General features: G+C 35.6%; 1 protein-coding gene across 1 annotated transcript in view; it reads right to left on the bottom strand.

Moving 5' to 3' along the window:
* Positions 1-671: 671 nt before the first annotated feature.
* Positions 672-21,497, bottom strand: part of LOC123538728 (uncharacterized) — a 69,911-nt gene continuing 49,085 nt past the window's right edge. The window contains exons 12-14 of the mRNA XM_053547094.1: positions 18,523-18,571; positions 11,198-11,380; positions 672-8,289 (exon numbers count right to left, since the gene is read on the bottom strand). Of these exons, the coding sequence (XP_053403069.1) occupies positions 7,604-8,289; positions 11,198-11,380; positions 18,523-18,571 (918 nt within the window). The 3' untranslated portion in view covers positions 672-7,603. The remainder of the gene's footprint in view (positions 8,290-11,197; positions 11,381-18,522; positions 18,572-21,497) is intronic.

Below are 21,497 nucleotides of genomic sequence, written 5' to 3'. Positions count from 1 at the left end.
ACGGGTTCGTCTCTTGCATCCGCTTGGCGCCTCGCGTCGTCGGCAGGGTCTTGCCTGACCTCCCTGACTGGCCCTTGTCTAACATTTCTGGCGGGTTGTCGCCTTGCGTTGCCTGCGGGTTCCTCGTTTCCGGCGTGATGGCGTCTGACATTGCCGGCGGGTTCTTGTCTAACCTCCTCTGCTGGTTGTTGCCTAGCGTTTCTGGCCGGTTGGCGTCTGATGTTGCCGGCGTGTTCCTGCCTCCCGGCGGGCTCCTGTCTAGCCCTTCTTCTAGCTCTGCCACGTGGCATCAGTGCTAGTATGCAGTTGTCTAGTTATGTAAATTCTAACAGGCGTTCAGATGAAAATCTAGCAGTTGTTACTTCGTAGGTAGTACAAGTTTAACTGAGAATATTGCACGTGTTTCTGTGTTATATATGTACGTATATTACGTTTGGTTCCCAAACAAATCTGGCTTATTTATATACAACGTTTATAATAGACCTGGAACCAAAACTGGTTTTGTCTCACAAAGCTTACAGTAAACATACATGATCATACATGTATAGGTATAGATGCACAACGACAAACTGACCTAGGTATAGATACGCGATGACAAACTGACGATTTCGTGAAAAATAAAAGCAATTATTTAAAAGATAAAATAATTGATAATAATGATAATGAATAAATCCAGAATGTTTAAAATACTTGTTTCAATTTAGTAAAGTAAAACATTGATAGATATGAAAGACAATCTGATACTTAAATGTCAATCCTTTGACTTACTGACCATGCAGCCTGTCCATTACACTAACAATAAGTAACACTAATTAATGAACAAGAAAGTACTTATCACAGTTCTTTTGTTAGTAACCTATGTTATTTATTACAATTGTAAATGTATATTGGAAAGTAAAATGTACAAAACAATGAAAAATGTGTACATATCAAATATATTGCAGTATATTTTAAATGGAATAATTTATTCAAGACCACAAATAAAAAGCTGATAAGGCCGCTTCAGTCTGTAACAAATATTCACTGAAAAATATTTCTTAAAAGCAAAACCTAATACTGAACATGGTATGTACATATAGGAGTTTTGCATGGCCAGCTGATGGATTTATATACAGACGTGACTAGAGTAATTCAGAAATATTATCTAGCTATTTCTATGTGGTGCACATTAAATACAAATTTAATCTAGCAGACATTTCTTTGCTGACTTGCAGATAATGTGAATCTGTTTTCAATAACTTTTAAAAACTTTAACAGGTCATCTACCAAGAGAGTTTTGAGCCAAATAAGAATTTAAAAAGAGGCAAATAAATCTTCCATTTGTCGTTCTTCAGTTTTTGAAGAAAAAGAAAAAAGCTAGGATCATGTAGCTAAATGCCCATTTTAAGAAACTGTAAAAATATGCCCTGGACTATAACAATGACATTTATTTACAGTGAAATAACCAAAACAGACACCCACATATTTTTCAAGGTTGAGTATATTGATTAATGACAAGACTAGCAAAGAAATCAATTCTCTACATAAAATCTAAGGAAACAGATGTGGAATCAGTCAAACCTGTCTTTAACCGATATCCTACTAAATTTCTAAAATGGACTGGTCCATCATTCAATTTGGGCAAACAATTTATTAATCGAATGGGTATTCACTGAAAATTACTGACTGAATAGCGAAGTGCAGACCATGATCAGCCTTCACAGATGTGCAGGCTGATCTTGGTGTGCACTGGTCGCGAAGGCAGAATCACTTGTAACACATATTAATTTATACTATCTATGGTTAAACCTACAGAGAAAATAGTGACCCGTGTAAGCAGGTTTTACAGTAGGGACCTTTATTCAAAGGTGTCCTTACAACTGGTTTGACTGTATTTATTAATTTCAAATACACCCTGTCTTAAGCTTTATTACCAGTAAATAACTTAATTTATAAACAGTGCCAGTCAATGGTTTGTGCTTTTTACCAGTCTATAGTTCAAAACAGGTTTGCTGGGACAAAGCCCAACATTAACAACGAAAAAACTCATTTTTGATGTCAAGTAAAACACTTGAATGGCCAATTGGCTTGCAAGTCAATAGTCTTGCAGGTATTGGCCTTAGACTTCGGGCAAGCCGTAGCAATCCTACAACAGAGCAAGTTTAGAATATTATGGTTAAATGAGACATTGAATTATAATTTACATGAAAAATCAAACTGAAGTTACATGTATTAATATAAAAAGATCATCAATAGGAAGTGGTAATTTTTTTTTTGGCTGTTTTTTTTTTTTGTTGTTTTTTTGTTTTGTTTTGTTTTGTTTTGTTTATTTTTTTTTTTTTTTTTAGTAAAAATAAAGATTTTTAAAATGTTCAATAATGTTTTGGTAAGTATTTGGCAAATTTGTCATATATGTCTATTAATCAAATGCTGAATGAATATACTTTCATACAATGACAAAAGTGATATGAACAAAGATACAACAATAAATTTAATAAAAGTACAGAAAGTGAATGCAAGGAAACAACTTGTATGAGATTTATAGTCAATTTATAAGGACTAGACCAGCATTTTCTTATTATACATATTCTATACACATTTACAATGGTAGAAATTAAATGTACAAAGTACAGTTGTATAATACAAATTGGAAGCACCTCCTCTCATTTAAGACACAACTCTTGCATAGATATTCTGTATTAGACAACGTAGGTATCAATGTCACTGTGACTACAGCAATGGCAAACTACAAAACGAAGAGTACACATACAATTAATCATACATGAACACCATACAGAGCACTACTTAAGTTGATGGGCAAAAACCAACATCTATCTGTAATTTCTTTAAGTGTAATATTTGAATGCCCATTAAAAAAAAAAGACAGATAATAGAAAAACTAGTATTGCAAGAAAAACTGCACAAAACATACTGTGTAAGAGTACATAAAAGTATTAGAATGCCAGAGCCAAAGTTAATATCAAACAATATACAGTGTTACACTTCTGTATGGCTATTACTGTGAAATCAATTTTGTTCGCGCAGGACGAATTTCCTATATGTCGTGCTACGAACAATGCGCAAATTTAAGACCGCGCTATTATTCAACCATTTAATATATAGTTATCCAAGTTTATTTCATGTCTGAAATACGCGTATTGTATAAGACTCTAGTATTTCAATTTTTCTCAAAACTTCACAGTTTATCGGCAGTTAAAGGTTGTCTTGATAGGAACTTATATGTTTATACCAAAATGGATCATTATGAAATCTGATTAAATCATTTATAATTATTGGTTCATTGGTTATTCTTTACGATTGCTTCGAATACTTAAGCTTGTTTTATATCGTTGTCATCGTCTTACAAATGCAATGAAATATTTCTTTTATTGATTATTTTGTCCTTGACAGAAAACAATGTAATTTTTGGAATTATTACCGTATGTGTATAAATTCATTTGTCGTCCACAAAATTCAAATTTGTCACATTGCGTAATTGAAGGTAACAGCGCCACTTCGTGAATATTTGCACCTGCCATTGTAGTTTTAGAGTGACTGGACAAGCGCCATTCATAATAAGACTTCAAACCCTTTTAATTTTACTCGATCCTTTAATGCTCTTTTACACTTTACTGAACCATAGTGTCAATTAACAACAATAATCAGTTGGACTGTCTGACAGTGTCATATTGTTTATCTAACTAGGTCATAAAATGGACCGCTTTAATTGACGGCAGTACATAATACTGACTTGCACAAGCTGGTGATTTCTAAAAAAAAAAAAATTTTTAATTTCTTTCTTTAAATGAAAATGTGCTAAATTAAATCCCCTGCGAAACTGTCGGCGATTTTAAATGATTTCACAGTAATAGATTTTGCATAAGCATGAAAATATAAATAATTTGATCCCTTCAAAAACATTCTCCTTGGATAAAGGTTCTTATGAAACATATAAAAATAATCAATAAACATTTAATTCAAATATGTACAAATGTCATAGGAAAGTATAAAACTCAATATATGTGATAAAAAATATTTTAAAAGATAGACAACTTCTGGAATTTAACTTTATTATTTTTTCCGGACTAACAAGTATTGATAAAAACCATACACAAAATTAAAGAGAAAACCTTAAAAGTCTTTTTAAAATGAGCTACAGTTTACAAAAACAACACTGATGACTTGCCAAAAAGAAATTTCAGGGTAATGTCTCCTGGAAAATGAACAAAATAGCTTATACGAGTTTTCAAAGAACAGTGAAAATATGGAACCTTATATGATATGTTTCAGTTTCACAATTAATATATTTAATATTAATATATAAGTTTTAACAATAAAATACTAACTAGTTATGTATCTTTCTAACAGTAAGCAAAACAAAACAACAAAATATTATGCATAAAATTGTTAGAAATGTATTATGTTTAAATTTTATACTTGAAAAATTTCAACAATTACAATATAGTATCTACATAAACATGAAATAAACATTTTGTGTGGAGAAACAGCACTCTAATATACACCTAATTTTCTCTTCCAGTCAGTGATTTGCATTTGAACCATGTGACTATCCATTATATTTATACTGGATACAACAACTTGGTAGATAAATATCAAAAATAAAGGAGATGTAATTGAATGTATATGTTTCTCTCACAAAAAATAAAATAATTTTGAAGTCTGTAACATGTATGTATCAATAGACATATCTCCTCATAATTTTCATAATAGTTACTTTTTCACATTTTTTTGCACCTTATGAAACATCCTAACAAATTAAGAAAGAACTACATTGTAGTTGGAAGTACTGTGTCCTTTACTAATCATTTTACATACTTCAGCCAAGTTGATTTGTATAATACAACGTTAAGTTCTGAAACAACTTAAAATTTATGCCCCTGAGTCACAAATGGTGAACTGAATGCTAGACAGTGAGTATTTAAGGGAAAATTAGGAAAAATCCTCCAGTGTCTGTCCAGCAGCAAGTAAATCGGATGGTGACAAGGTAAGATTTGGTTTATCAGATGGCGCCTGGAAATTTAAATTCAGCAGCAACCAGACAACTCTTTCACCTTCTGAGAACTTGTAAACACATTGTCACAGCATTGTCCAACTGTAAGCAGGGCGTCGGACAGTGATTGCTTGAATTGGATGGAGATTGTATGATTTTTGTTCAAAATTTTACTTTCAAAATCGTCCGCGGACTGTACTGACAACATCCAGGCATCTGTTGGGGTGCTTACAGGCATCATCCGATGTAAAATAATCATCCAGGTATCGGAAGATGTCCATCAGAATACCTGCCGCGTTGAGTGAATTCTTTCCATGCAGCGGCCGCATGGCACACTTTATTGCCCCATTCACAATGGCAATCTAGTCCACAGGTCGCACTGCTTGGGAGACCATTTTTGTTAATATGTTATGTTACATATGAAATTTTGGCATTTTACTGGACTGTTTACATGTTCCAACAACCTCTGCTAGTCAGCCACTTAGTTTGTTTTAGAGATATGTTAACTTCAAAAGTATACGACACTGGATCCATATAAGCCTTTGGCCTCCGAACAAAAATGTGAACAACTAAACTGTGATTCATTTCTCAACTGAATTAATTCATTCAAGGATTAAATACTATTTTTCTATGAATTTAGATGGATAAAAACAACATTGGGACTTCTTGCAAACCCATAAATCTTGCTAGTTGTTTATTAAAAAAACAACTTTCTATACAAAACATATAGTCAATTCCAAAAAGGAACACATTATTATTACACTTACAACTACTAAATGACAATATATATTCTTTAAAAAAAACGTTAAGTTTGTTCACATCATATTTTAAATCACACATTCTCTAACAAAAATATATCTTATACTTTATTGAAACAAAAGTTCATATAAAATATATCTGTACTATGAGATCAATTTGTGGCATAATTTTTTTTATAGTTTTGTTTCATTGGGACATGAAGTTTTGTATATTAAAGTTAATGCTAGCATTATAAGAACTTCTTTTTGTTCGTTGGGACATGAAGTTTTATATATCAAAGTTAATGCTAGCATTATAAGAACTTCTTTTTGTTCGTTGGGACATGAAGTTTTGTATATCAAAGTTAATGCTAGCATTATAAGAACTTCTTTTTGTTCGTTGGGACATGAAGTTTTGTATATTAAAGTTAATGCTAGCATTATAAGAACTTCTTTTTGTTCGTTGGGATTCAGTTTCTTAGACTGATGCTACAAGTAAGTCAATGAAAATGTAGTCATAGGAAATAGAGATCAATATAATTGCACCTTTACTAATCCTACCAGGTGTTCTGTATTACAAAAGTGCTTCTATTGTGACATTTTGATACAAGCAAAACTGTATTATCTGCACTATTAATTACTAACTGGTATTTCATTTTATTATTGGTTTGTTAAAAGTTAACTTTTTACCATAAGTAAGTTGACAAAATAATAGGAACCATATTTTGAGGGGTAAATCAAGCACCTATCAATAAATCCTAAACGTTTTTGTTGTGCAAAAAAGTATGATATTGTGTCTAAAACAGTTTTCATTTTCCACTCAATTGTGTAATTGCAAGGGAAGTAAACTAATAGATATTTCTGCTTATAAGTACTAGCCCAAGGCAAGAGTTGCCATTCTTTGTGGATCACAATTTTAAATTAAAAATTAAAACTTCTGTTATTGATATTAACAAAATTATCATAACCTTCACATTTATGAAATCATTTTTGGTTATTTGAAGGACTTGGAAATAAATTTCTAGACTTTATTTAATGTATAACTATCATTGGAAATTTTAGGGTCTATCTCTAGAAAATGTATTCCTCATAACTAATGATGTGAATAAAATTTACTTTCATAACTCTTTTGGTTTGTTGTAAATGGCAAATATTTTCACACACACACACATATACAATGTGTATATGTTTATATGTGTATAATATATATATAAAAAGATTATAAAAATAAAGTACCATGAGTATGTTTTATTATCAGTTTAATTTGTTCACTTTTACTATAACATTCTTTAGAATAATCTCCAAACCATATTTTGCACGATATGAAACCACAATTTATTTTTGGCCAAAACGTCCTACACCCAAAAATGCCTGGCCAAAACATCCTAGGCCGAAAGATCCTAGGCCAAAACGTCCGGGCCAAAATGTCCGCTGGCCAAAACGTCCTACATTCGATGATATCACAGTACCTTTATCATAGAAAACTATCTTACATGTTATACATAAATTTCAATTCTAACACAACCCAATTTGTTCTACTATTAAACAAGGATGACTGGAATTGTGATGTTAATTTGGGATAAGTATGTCACAATTATGACACATAGCATAACATAATGACACAAAACAGTGAATAAAAGATATGGCACACAACCCTCACTGTCTGTACTCCGACACAGGTGGTATCTTTACAGTTGAATCACAGTTACAGTATCTCAAGGGACTTCATATTTACTTTCACACAACCAAAGTTGCAGTGTCTCAGATTTGATTGAAACAGAAAACGAATACATTAAGAGGGAATATTCTTTCAATATAACCATAATTTCAAGATAAACGAGTTCGAGGTACTAAGTTTCAACAGCATTATTTTATCTCATTGTTCCCCAAAAATATCTTTGGCCAACTCCGGATTGGCTTCTCGAATCGCATGATAAATGTATTTCATTCTTGTTCCATATTCAAATCTGTAAGCTGTGGGAAAAGCCCTTTGGTCCTCTGCAGACAAATGGAAGTAAAACTCTGGCATACTATTAGTAAGAAAGCCTACCACGACACTACGCTTGTTATCTACAGCCAGAAGTGGTGCACCAGAAGCTCCATGCTCGAGGTAGCAGCTTAGGATTATCTTTTGTGGATCATCATACCCGTGATAGCCAGTATCTACAAGATCAGGATTGTCTACTTTCTCTCTGTACGATCTGTTGCCATCCTTTAGGAGCCATGCATGAGCATTTTTGATTTCTGAACTGTTAGATGGTATAACTTTGCAAGATGGGTCAATATGCTTTTTCAAAGTATTCTCTGGGTGTCCAAACCCAATAAGATATACTCTGTCCGGTTTTAAATATCCAGATGTATCTAATATCATTTTTCTTGGCAGGTCACTGATGACATCAAACTGGAGAACAGCCACGTCCAATGTGACGTTATAGAAAATACAAGAAACTTTTGACACTATTTTTGGCTTATCAGTTACTGACTCATTAAAGTTGGGATACACTCTGTCATATGTCAGCTGCAGCCAGTCAAAGTTGTCTTCATTATCTGGGCCTTTTGGATCTGTTAAAAAATAAAAAAAATGAAAACATTTCATAGAGATTTTGTAACAGTCAACTCAATTTGTTTTAGTATAAACAGAGAAGGCAGAAACTGTTACATAATTATGCAACAAAATCATTGTTGGTTTGTCACAATCATTACAGCAATATGTCAAATGTCATAGTGGCGTGCTAAAAATGAATATGACACAAAACAGGCAAATATCTGGTAGATGTTGTTAAGGATGTAAATAGTAATCCTTGATAACATGTTAGAACTGAAATAACATATCTGTTAACACTGCATTGTGATATAATTCCATAACATCTGAACTCCAAACACTGGTTTTATTCAACTTTTTAAGGAAGGATGCAAACATTTTTATATACAGCAGCAATATATATTTATATAAAAGACCTTCTTTTTCAGACTTATGCAAGGGGCTCTGTGGTAGAGTAGTTAATTAAGTATGCCAAGTTCAAATTACTTGCAACCCACTGCTATGGGCTCAAAATCTTTTTTGGTGTTGCAGACTTTATTCCTGTGGTAAGTCTATCCCTTATCCTGCCGTACAGGATTGATTCTGCCTTTGCTACCAGTGTAGATCATGATCAGCCTGCATCTGTGCAGTCTGATCAAGATCTGCACTGTTTGCCATTCAGTCAGTATCTTTTTGGTAAGTATCCCTTTTAACAGTTAATGGTACTTATTGGAAGATGGACAAGTTCATTATAGAAATTTAGCAGGGTAAGGGCTATTCAGCTGGCTTGCAAAAGGTTGATGGTTCTAACCAGGTGCCGTTCTATGACAGAAATAATGCTCAGAGGAACATCTGGCAAGTCTACAATATGATCTAAAGTTGTGGTTGCGTGATTAATACCCAATAAAATGAACATAACTGAAGCTATTATTAAAGGTTATTATATCCCAAAAATACTCTGTTGCAGCAAATTACTTTGACTTTTAGAATACTCGCTCACTGAGCAGACTATTATCTACCCCACATACAAAATACCTCCTCCTCAATTTGACCAAGGCCAACAAAATCCTCCAGTTGATTTTGTGAAATAAAATCTTTAAAATTAAAAGAATTCAGAAGTAAATATAAAACAATAGTTATGAAGATATTTATCAATTTTAAAACAATAAACTGAAAATCTGGATAATGTTGAAAAATACCAATGAGGGGATTTTGTTCCCCTTCAGTTAAATCAAGAAACGGGGATTTTGTCCATATTCCACTTTCTTAAACATATTATAATTGCTAATGAAAGTAACTTGTTCACAAACAGAATTTTATTGAAAACAATATCAAAGTATCCTGGCCTAACAATAGGGAAGGCCGGTGTGTAATTTGATTCAGTTGGGATGTGTTATAACTTAGAGATGGCAACAAATATTTGAATATTCGTTCATTACACAAATATTCAAGTACTGTTTTACTATTCTATTATTCGAAAAAATATATAAATTTATGATAAATAGATAAAGTTAACTGAAAGAACCAAAATGTTCGTTTATTTATAATGCCAAACGGGGCTCAGCTGTCATAAGAAATATGCGTGTAAATGGCCTTCGCCGCTGTTGGACGTGTCATTTTGTATATTAGACTGCCAAAATTGTACATCACTATGGTGATGACACTGTACCCTGTAGTTAATGTTGCTAATTGCTGGCCTTTAGAAAACTTAATGGTCATAAACTGATACAGATCAGTTACAAATCGCCTTGTTTACAATAGGTGCAAAGCGCTGGTAATTAAAACAACACCGAACATCGCTTGATCTAATGACTCAGATAACAATCAAAGACAATCACAGATGTATCTGAGTAAAGAAAAATACCTAAAAGTGAAGAAAACAAGTCAAATGAATATTTTTGACGTAAATCGCACCATCCAATTGCTATGACTTAAACAATTTTTGCAAAATGCAACAAGTAAATGCATTTCATACGGTAAACCTCAATATTAAGACAAGTGGTGTACTTATGCCAAATATTTCTTTATAGGTTACAACACACTAAATAGCTGGTCTTCTTTATTCTATATAAAACTGACATATTTCCAATGGCCGCAGCACACATCAGGACCAATTTTAAATGTCTGCAACTTGCATTTTCTTGAAGAATATTGTCAGTGCTGAATAAAAATCAAAAGAAAAGTGGGGGTCATGTTTGATGCAAGAAAAATATTTTCAGTCAAGCAAATTCAGTTAAAAAATGAGACCCCAAATTGTAGTGAGGGTGTATGATCTAAGTTTCAATGACAAAGTCAGTCATGGTATCATTTCATTATGAAAATGCTACCTAAATGTCAAGCATAGATCTGTCGTGTGATTTAAGGGAAAAAATGCAAAGGAAATAAGGAAAATAGCTCTACAGAGCAAAAAAAAGAAACTGAAGACTATTTTAATCCGCCATTATGCGACTACCAATTTTTTTCGCGCCATTTTCCTATTTAGTGTCTGTATGCCTATATTGTCCTCATTAAACACTTCAGCTGTTTAGAATACCTCATTTGACTGAAAAAAATTCATTCTATTACATTAATCTTCTGTCAAAATGCTACATATGCCTTCTGCTGTTTGGAAGTATTTCACGTAATCATCCAATAATTTATTATAATAAGAAGTCGGCTACGTGTAATGTGTGTACAAAGAAACTTACTTACATGTACGTACGGGCTACACATTAGTTTTTGAGCTGTTCTATTTATCAATTGATGACCAAATATTCGTTTGGAAGGTTGACAGAATATTCAAATACCAAAAATGCTATTCGTTGCCATCCCTATATAGTAGTAACACAGATATGAAACTGCACATTGAAAATAACTTTAGTTAACAGGTTGTCTACATCCAATGTTGATGCCCTGGGTATAGCAATAGCTTCTTGGTTTGTCATCATTGCAAGCTTGAAATATAAATACCTTTTTTAATTATGTGACTGATGACATGGAATGCTGTCATAAGAAAGCTTGTTCCTACTCTAAACACTGTCCCAGCTATAATTCCATCTGATATGAGACAACCGACACTCTCTGGCTGGCAGCCTAATGCGTTCCATCTAGTGGGGGTTAGTGATTTCTTTAGTTCACCAGCTTTTGCCCCTGCTAAAATTTATAGTAAAAGAATACTTTAAGTAAATTGTACAATTTGCCCTTGATTCTATCAATATTTTAGTAGGATTTACTAGATAAATCTGATAGAACTTAATAACTTTTAGACGACAATAACATTTTTAATTCCAGTTATATCACCTGACGACTACAGGAGTATGAAAATTGTCTACATAGCTAACAATTTCACAACTGATTTTTTTTTCAAAACTCTATCTTATTTATAATTACAGACAATTTTGCAAAATAAATCAGAGTTGGAGGATGTACAAACAAAGAAAATCTGTTTTCAGTCAATAATCACTGAGAACATACATACTATCTCAGGAATTCAACCAATAACCTCCTGATCTAAAGCATTCCACTCTTTGTATTGATCTATTGAGCTAAACAGGCAGAGTATATGTGACAAGGAGCAAAACAATTTAAGCTCATACCAGGATGATCAAAACAAAGTTTAAATTTGTAAAGAAGCATTGAAACCATTCATGAGAAAAGTTGTTTAAAGGATTATGGTGACCCATGTGTTTACATGTTTTTGTTATGGGTTAAGGTAGTTCTGCACATTCGGATCAATTTGTTTTCTTCAATGAAGATTTTGATTAAACCCTGACGTTTCGTGTCGTGTGCTTGATTGTTTTGATAGACTGATTTGAAAAATTAGGGGGGCAAATATGGCCCTAGGGAATGAATTAGGCCGGTCACTGGTCGCGGTCGCCAGGTGGTTGCTATTCACGGCCTTTTTATGAACATTTTTCTACGGGGGAACGAGAGACCGGTCGTTGTCTACAGGTGGTCGCTATTCACGGGTGGTCGCTAGCACAAGTTTGACTGTATTGGAATCTATAGGAAAATCACATTTGTCGTAACATTTTTGTGAATAGAAATTTTTCTACAATGTAGATTTTAATGAAACTTCTCACAGTCGTAAATAAACATATGGCCTATTATAAGGTGAAATAAAATGTATAGATCCATGTGCTTGTCTTTGAGATATCTGCCCATGATTATAGTGATCCGCACATTTCTAGATGGTTTTAAGCCATAATTATGAATTATTTAACGTGTCAGTTGTTTTAACATCATATTTTAACTTTAGAAAGATAGTTACTTTGCCATTGTAATAAATTTACTCACGGGTTGCCATTAATCATAAAACGATTTTCATTTCCGTAAGCTGAATCAAGGCTTTATTCTATGTTATCCAGATAAATGACGTTAAGCCATCACTTCCGGTTTATCAAACATGCAGAACTACCTTAAGCACCATTTTTCAGAAGTATTTCAGTTATGTTACAGCGGGCAATTAACCTATTATATTTACCAGTGTTTCAATACAAGCACTAACCTGTTCTCAACAAGTAACTGCCAACTTCTCCACATGAATCAGAGGTGGACGATGAAATGCCTTCAGAAACAATGTCTTTTATCAAATTTTGTCACAGAAAACATATGCCCAACCCAGAGATTGAACTCTTGAGAAAGACCCACTCATGAATACTAGTGACCTGGTTTGGTGCATGAATACTAGAGACCAGGTTTGGTGCATACATATTAGTGGCCAGGTTTGGTGCATGCATACTAGAGACCAGATTTGGTACATGAACACCAGTGACTAGGTTTGGTGCATGAATATTAGTGACCAGGTTTGGTGCATGCATACCAGTGACAAAATCTGGTGCAAGAATACTAGTAACCAGGTTTGGTGAGTGAATACTGGTGACAAGTTTTGGTGCATGATTACTGAAAACCAGGTTTGGTACATGAATACTGGTGACCAGGTTTGGTGCATGAATACTAGAGACCAGGTTTGGTATGCGAATACCGTGGACCAGGTTTGGTGCGTGAATACCGGTGACCAGGTTTGGTGCATGAATACCGGTGACCAGGTTTGGTGCGTGAATACCGGTGACCAGGTTTGGTGCGTGAATACAAGTGACCAGGTTTGGTGCATGAATAACAAGACCAAGTTTGGTGCATGAAAACCAGTGACCAGGTTTGATGCGTGAATAGCAGTAACCAGGTAGGTGAGTGAATACCCGTGACCAGGTTTGGTGTGTGAATAGCAGTGACCATGTTTGGTGCGTGAATACCAGTGACCAGATTAGGAGCCTGAATACCAGTGACAAGGTTTGGTGCATGAATACCAGTGACAAGGTTTGGTGTGTGAATACCAGTGACCAGGTTTGGCGCATGAATACTAGTGACCGGATTTGGTGCGTGAATACTCGTGACCAGGTTTGGTGCATGGAAACTAGTGATCTGGTTTGGTGCGTGAATACTAGTGACCAGGTTTGGTTCATGAATACCAGTGACCAGGTTTGGTGCATGCCTTATACTAGAGACCAGGTTTGGTGCATGAATACTGGTGACCAGGTTTGGTGCGTGAATACTAGTGACCAGGTTTGATATGTAAATACTAGTGACCAGGTTTAGTGCCTGAATACTAGTGACCAGGTTTAGCGTGTGAATACTAGTGACCAGGTTTGGTGCATTAATACTTGTGACTAGGTTTGGTGCATGAATACTAGTGACTAGGTTTGGTGCATGAACACTAGTGACCAGGTTTGGTCACTAGTGTTCATGAAATAAACATATTCCATGTTCACCAAACCTGGTCAGGCCTTTTTTCATCACAGGGGCATAATTCGAACAATCTTGTTAGAGAACCACTAGGCAATGCTGCATACCAAATATTAAAGGCCTAGGTCATGAACTTTCAGACAAGAAGATTTAAAAAAAAATTTCCTATAAAAGTATATGTAAAACTTGGGATCCCCAGGGCAATGCCTCTTTTCACCCCAGATATATAATTTGAACAATTTTGGTAGAGGACCACTAGGCAATGCAACATATCAAATATCAAAAGCCTAGGCCCTGCAGTTTCAGGCGAGAAGATTTTTAAAGTTTTTTTCCCTATATAAGTCTATGTAAAACTTTGGACCCCCGGGGCGGGGTTTCTTTTCACCCAGGGTAATAATTTGAATAATCTTGGTAGAGGACTACAAGGCAATGCTACATAACAAATATCAAAGACCTAGGTCTTATGGTTTCAGACAAGAAGATTTTTAAAGTTTTTTCCTATATAAGTCTATGTAAAACTTGGGACCCCCGGGGCGGGGCCTCTTTTCACCCCAGGGGCATAATTTCAACAATCTTCATAGAGGACCATTAGATGATGCAGCAGGCCAAATATCAAGGCTATATGCCTTGCGGTTTTGGACAAGAAGATTTTTTAAGTTTTTCCTTTCGGTTGCCGTGGCAACCAGAGTTCTGTGTGGAATTCAATTCTTTAAATAACTTTTGAAGGAGACCATCCAAGAAACATCCAGGCCAAGTTTCATCAACTTCCACCAAATGGTTTCAGAGGAGATGTTGTTTAAAGGAAAGTGTGGCCGGACGCCAGACGGTGAGCGATCACAATAGCTCACCCTGAGCCTTTGGCTCAGGTGTGATAAAAAGTAGGGTAAAAGTAGGAATTTTGTCAACAAAAAGTAGGGATAGTATCAAATCAAACCATAAATGAAGTCTCTATATGACTACAAAAGCCAAAATAGCAAATTTTGGCCCTTTAAGGGGCCATAACTCTGGAACCCATGACGGGATCTGGCCAGTTTTCGAAAGGAACCGAGATATTGTGCCAATACAAGTTGCGTGCAAGTTTAATTAAAATCAATTGCAAAATGTGGTCTCTATTGTGTTCACAAGCCAAAATAGCAAATTTTGGCCCTTTAAGGGGCCATAACTCTGGAACACATGATGGGATCTGACCAGATTTCGAAAGGAACCGAGATATTATGCCAATACAAGTTGTGTGCAAGTTTGATCAAAATCAATTTCAAAATGTGGTCTCTATCGTGTTCACAAGAAATTGTGGAAGGACGGACGGACGAAGGGCAACCACAAAAGCTCACCTGTCACTAGGTGAGCTAAAAACTCAGACATTCCCGCGCATTTCATGAAAATTTAATGCTGAGTGAAATGTATTCATTTATCAGTTTTAGCGTTATGCTAGAATAGTGTTAACGCACCTTTATTTCGTGTTTTAACATCTTCAGAATCCCTCGGGATAAATTGGTACCCTCACCCTAACATGCTCGGGCACCAACCAATCCCTCGGGATAAAGCAGATGTTATAACATACATGCGTTACCCTTACAAATTATTACGTCATTGCGTCAGACGTCATTGTGGCGCGCTGGAGAAAGAAAAGCTCACTAAATGGGCAATTATTTGGAGAATATCTTAAAGATGTAGATTACAATTATACTTGATAACGTGTTAGGATCGAAATAATATATACAAGAGGCCCAAGTGGGCCTAAGTCGCTCACCTGAGACAGACTTTGACCTAATTAGATCTTGCTTGTGACAAAGTATTAAATTTAAAATAGAATTAAAAAAAAAAATTTAAATTAAAAAAGACTTTTAAAAGTATTTCTTTTTTTAGTTCTAGCGGCCCCTAAAGGGGGCCAAGTGCCCTTATTTGAACAAACTTGGGAGAGGACCATATAATTATGCTACTTACCAAGTTTGATGAAGATCCATCAAGCGTTTCATGAGAAGAAGTTGTTTTAAGGTATTTCTATTTTTAGCCTAAACAGCCCCTAAAAGGGGCCAAGTGCCCCCATTTCAATAATTTTGAGAAAAGACATTATAATGATGCTACAGACCAAGTTTGATGAAAATCCATCAAACGGTTCATAAGAAGAAGTCGTTTAAAGTTATTTCTATTTTTAGCTCTAGCGGCCCTTAAAAGGGACCAAATGCCCCCGTTGGAACATATTTTAGAGAGGACCTTATAATGATGCTACAGACCAAGTTTGATGAAGATCAATCAAGCGGTTCATGATAAGAAGTTGTTTAAATGTATTTCTATTTTTAGCTCTAACGGCCCCTAAAAGAGGCCAAGTCCCCCATTTGAATAAATTTGTGAGAAACCCTTATAATGATGCTACAGACCAAGTCTGATGAAGATCCATCAAGCGGTTAATGAGAAGAAGTCGTTTAAAGGTTTTTCTATTTGTAGTTCTAGCGGCCCCTAAAAGGGGCCAAATGCCCCCATTTGAACAAATTTGGGAGAGGACCATATAACAAGGCTACAGACCAAGTTTGATAAAGATCCATCAAGCGGTTAATGAGAAGAAGTTGTTTAAAGGTATTTGTATTTTTAGCTCTAGCGACCCCTAAAAGGGGCCAAGTGCCCCCATTTGAAAAAATTTGATAGAGGACCATATAATAATGCTAAAGACTAAGTTTGATGAAGATCAATCCAAGGGTTCATGTTAAGAAGTCGTTTAAATGTATTTCCATTTTTAGCTCTGAACAAAATTGGGAGAGGACTTTATAATAATGCTACAGACCAAATTTGATGAAGATCCATCAAGCGGTTCATGAGAAGAAGCCGTTTCAAGGTTTTTATATTTTTAGCTTTAGCAGCCCTTAAAAGGGGCCAAGTGCCCCCATTTGAACAAATTTGAGAGAATACCTTATAATGATGCTACAGACCAAGTTTGATAAAGATCCATCAAGCGGTTTATGAAAAGAAGTCGTTTAAAGGTTTTTCTATTTTTAGCTATAGCGGCCCCTAAAAGGGGCCAAATGCCCCCATTTAAACAAAATTGATAGAGGATCTCACCAGGATACTACAGACCAAATGTGGTGTTACTCTAACCAGTAGTTTCAGAGGAGAAGATGTTTAAGTAAAAATGTGGACGGCGGACGACGCACAACGGACGCAGGACCATCCACCCTATACTAATAGCTCACCCTGAATCTTTGGTTCAGGTGAGCTAATAAAACTGTTACAGTGGTTTGCTCTTGAATAGAATCATTGACAATGTTTAGGCTTATTACTTGAGTGTATTGTACATAGTAGTCATCGAATCAATCTACTTTCACTTTCTAAAACAAAGGAACCCGATTGTATGATGTGCCCTCTGTCAAATGCTTCTAACATATATATATCGCCTATTTCATACTTTTTAGCAGGTATATGAGTGTTTCCATGTCGCATATGCTGTTACCTGATCCTTATAATTAAAAGCTGTCTGACCTAAATGAACTTATTAGGGAACTACGTACTTCAACCTTTTCACAATTATGTAGGGACCTTCAAATATTATCATATAATTATGGCAACGATGTGATGCAGTTATCAACCACGTCTTCTTAACACACTGAGCAAACCAGTGCTGCCTGTTAGTATCTAGCTGTATATCTAGTAAGTTTTTTATTTGTTGTAGTCTTACCGACTCAAAATAAATCTTATCTTATCATTTTGTTGCGCTTGGTATTTCGAGTTATTTTTTTCCGTCTTTTCTTTTTTTAAAAAGAGACACCACTTTGTTGAACAGATATTGTTTTTATATAGCTCGTCTGATTTTGAAAAAAAGCCTACAAGGTATTATCGTCACTTTAGCGCGAGATTCTCTTCTTTTATTTTTTGTTTTCATTAAACAATACGGAGAATGATTAATTATTTATTCTGAAATAGGAACTTCGAATATATTTATACACATTACTCTAAGAGATAACCATCTTTCAGTTTCTATCATTTATTCTACATCTTGATGCTCTTGAGTGTCTCCCACCTAACTAAGAGGCCTGTACTGGTTCTTTCCAGGAAAGACGGCTTTGCGTGTATCGGTGCTATACACCGGGCACGTTAAAGAACCAGACTGTCTATTCGCAAACAGCTAGGCTAAGTTAGCCGGACAGGCCTGTATCTAAAATGTATTTCTCTTTATCTGTTCTGGGGGCTTTATCTCACTCTGTCCCTCTGGTCAGATCGCTCTGCGTCTGTACTAGTAGAGGATGAATTTCGCGCCCTGTGTGGCTGCGTTTGCTATATGTAAAGCGCCTTTGAACGTGTTTTTCATGAAAAGGGCGCTATATAAATCTGGTATAATAATAATAATAATAATCTGTTGTAAAGTATGTCTGTTGTTTTATGCTTACTTTGGCCTTTATTACAGATTTCACCATTACAAAGGAAATAATTTTCTACATTGGGAGAAATGGGCTTTCCGAAAGTGTAAAAAATGTTCGTACGAAATGATATTCGCACTGACTTCATACGAAAGTATTGTGAAACAGGCGTACAAACTTCTAAAACTATCTAAAAAGTACCAGTACCATTTTCTACTTCTTTCCATGTATATGCTGCATCAGGCTGTGTTTGATCCTGAAAAATAAACAAGAGGGTCATGGTGGTCCTAAGTTACTCACTTGACCTTGACTATTTGATCTTGAATAAACATATGACACACTGAATCATGGATGTAAACATCTGTGTATAGCATACAAAAACATAAAACAGGTCAAGTGCCCTCATTTAAACAAATTTGAGAGTGGACCTTACAACGACTCTACAGACCACGTTTGATAAAGATCCTAAAAAGGCCAGGTGCCCAAACTTGAATAAAAGTGGTACAAGTAACAACATTGGAATAAATTTGAGAGAGGACCATACACTGATGCTGCAGACCACGTTTAATGAAGATCCACCAAGCAGTACATGAGAAGGAGCCGTCTAAAGGTATTTCTACTTTTAGCTCTAGCAGCCCCTACAAGGGGCAATGTGCCCCCAATTTTGAACAAATTTGAGAAAGGACCTTACACTGATGCTACGAACCATGTTTGATTAAGATCCATCAAGCGGTTCATGAGAAGAAGTTGTTTTAAGGTATTTCTTTTATCAGCTCTAGCGGCCAAGCACCCCATTTGAAAAAAAATGGGAGAAGACAAGTTTGATAAAGATAAATCAAGCAGTTTATCAGAAGAAGTTGTTTAAATGTATTTCTATTTGTAGCTCTAGTGGCCACTATAAGTGGCCAAGTGCCCCTGTTTAAACAAACTTGGCAAAAGACCGTATAATGATGCTAAACCAAGTCTGATGAACAACCAAAACAATCAAACTATTTGTCCATCAGACCAACCAATCAGGGTCTATGGTGAATGTGCTTTTTGTACTAACAGTCAATGTGGCCTTGACCTTTCATCCAGTGACCTCAAAATCAACAGGGTTCATTCAATGTCCATGGACAATGGGCAAAGTTTAAGGATCATAGGTCAAGGCCTTCTCAAGACTGTTAGCAGTTATATTGTTTTGTATTTACAACATGCACTGTGACCTTGACTTCTGACCCACTGATCACAAAATCAGTAAAGGTCATCTACTGCCACTGAACAATGCGCCTACCAAGTTTGAAGATAGGTTTTCTTAAGATACTGACCAGTTTAGGTTTTTGTACTAGCACAGGGACCTTGACCTTTGATCCATTTACTTCAAAATCAATAGCAGTCATCCTCTGCCCATGAACAATGTAGTGTGCAGAGCAAGTTTGAGAGTCAAAGCATTCTTAATTATGGCGCAGAAACTAAATTCCTGACAGACAGATGGGCAGACAACCAGCCCCATCACATAACTAACTGCCTTAGGTCATATTACAAGAGTTGTCACAGAAGGCAGACGCTCGACTATTTCGATGCTGGATAGTGAAACTGGGCACATCTGAGGAAGCTGGGACTGTTACTGGGGTGTTTAATTACTCCAATGTGGATGACGATATTGAACAATAGCTTAAGTCTGTGTCAAATGTATTTAGTAATTACAGAGACAGAGAAGTGTATCAAAACATTTAAAGTATAAAAGGGACATAATTCATGGAAATTTCTGCAAAAGTAATGCACCATGACATTGTGCCATATCATGTGGCTAATAATTTGGAGCAACTATTTGAAGTTTGAATCAAATAAGTCTGAATCAAATCCATTTAGTAATAACTGAGATAAAGTGAAAGTGCACCAAAATTTTAACCTGAAATTCTAAGTACACGAGTGCCAGGATGTCACAATATACGCCCATCATAGCAAATTTCTTTACACTAGTACTTGTATTTGCAAATGGAATTTTAATTCTGTGGTTGTGTAGTAATTATTGTAATTCTTTTGTTTTTCTAAATCCACAAAAAACTCCTTACCAGGTAGAGATACCTTAAAATACACCTAAAATTTGAAAGTTAGTTACATCTATCTTGTACCACAGAAAAGTGGTCCTGGTTTTTCCCTACGGTCAATTATAAAAAAGTTACAATATAAGTTATTTATAGTAACAACTAATATAAGGGAAGTGAATCATAACCGCCCCCCCCCCCCCACCCCCGACAAAAATGTTCAAGTCCAAACAAAACTCCTTAAGCGGGAAAGATAGGTAAAAATACACCTCAAATTGGATGTAACATGCATGTTGTACTACAGAAAAGTGGTCTCGATTTTTCCCAACGACTAGTAATGAAAAAGTTACAATATAAGCTATTCATAGTAACAACAAGGGGAAGTAATTCTAAAGAAGGGACCTGCGCATGACACTCCGTCTCATGATGGTGTACAATTGTGCCAAGTTACATCAAAATCCCTCCATGCATGAATAAGAAATGTTCTGGACAAGGTCATTATTGCCTCTGACCTTTGGCCTCTTAAGTGTGACCTTGACCTGAGACCTAGGGACCTGGTTCTTGTGCATGATACTCCGTCTCATCATGATGAACATTTGTGCCAAGTTACATCAAAATCCCTCCATGCATGAAGAAGAAATGCTCCGGACAAAGTTTTCATTCTTGTATCTTTTGACCGCTAAGAGTGACCTTGACCTTAGATCTAGGGACCTGCTTCTTGGGCATGACACTCCGTCTCATGTTGGTGAATAATTGTGCCAAGTTACATCAAAATCCCTCCATGCATGAAGAAGAAATGCTCCGGACAAAGTTTTCATTCTTGTATCCTTTGACCTCTAAGTGTGACCTTGACCTTAGACCTAGGGACCTGTTTCCTGCGCATGACACTCCGCCTCATGATGGTGAACAATTGTGCCAAGTTACATCAAAATCCTTCCATGCATGAAGAAGATATGCTCCGGACAAAGTCATTCTTGAATTTGACCTTTGATCTCTAAGTGTGATCTTGACCTTAGACCTAGGACCTGGTTCTTGCGCACGACACTCTGTCTCATGATGGTAAACAACTGTGCCAAGTTTCATCAAAATCCCTCCATGCATGAAGAAGATATGCTCCGGACAAAGTCTGTGGACGCCGCCCGCCCACCCATACAC

The sequence above is a fragment of the Mercenaria mercenaria genome, chromosome 1 (genome assembly GCF_021730395.1).
Source record: "Mercenaria mercenaria strain notata chromosome 1, MADL_Memer_1, whole genome shotgun sequence".
In the NCBI taxonomy this organism is placed as follows: domain Eukaryota; kingdom Metazoa; phylum Mollusca; class Bivalvia; order Venerida; family Veneridae; genus Mercenaria; species Mercenaria mercenaria.
The sequence above is the reverse complement of the archived record's forward strand: the minus strand, read 5'-3'. Positions and strand labels throughout refer to the sequence as shown.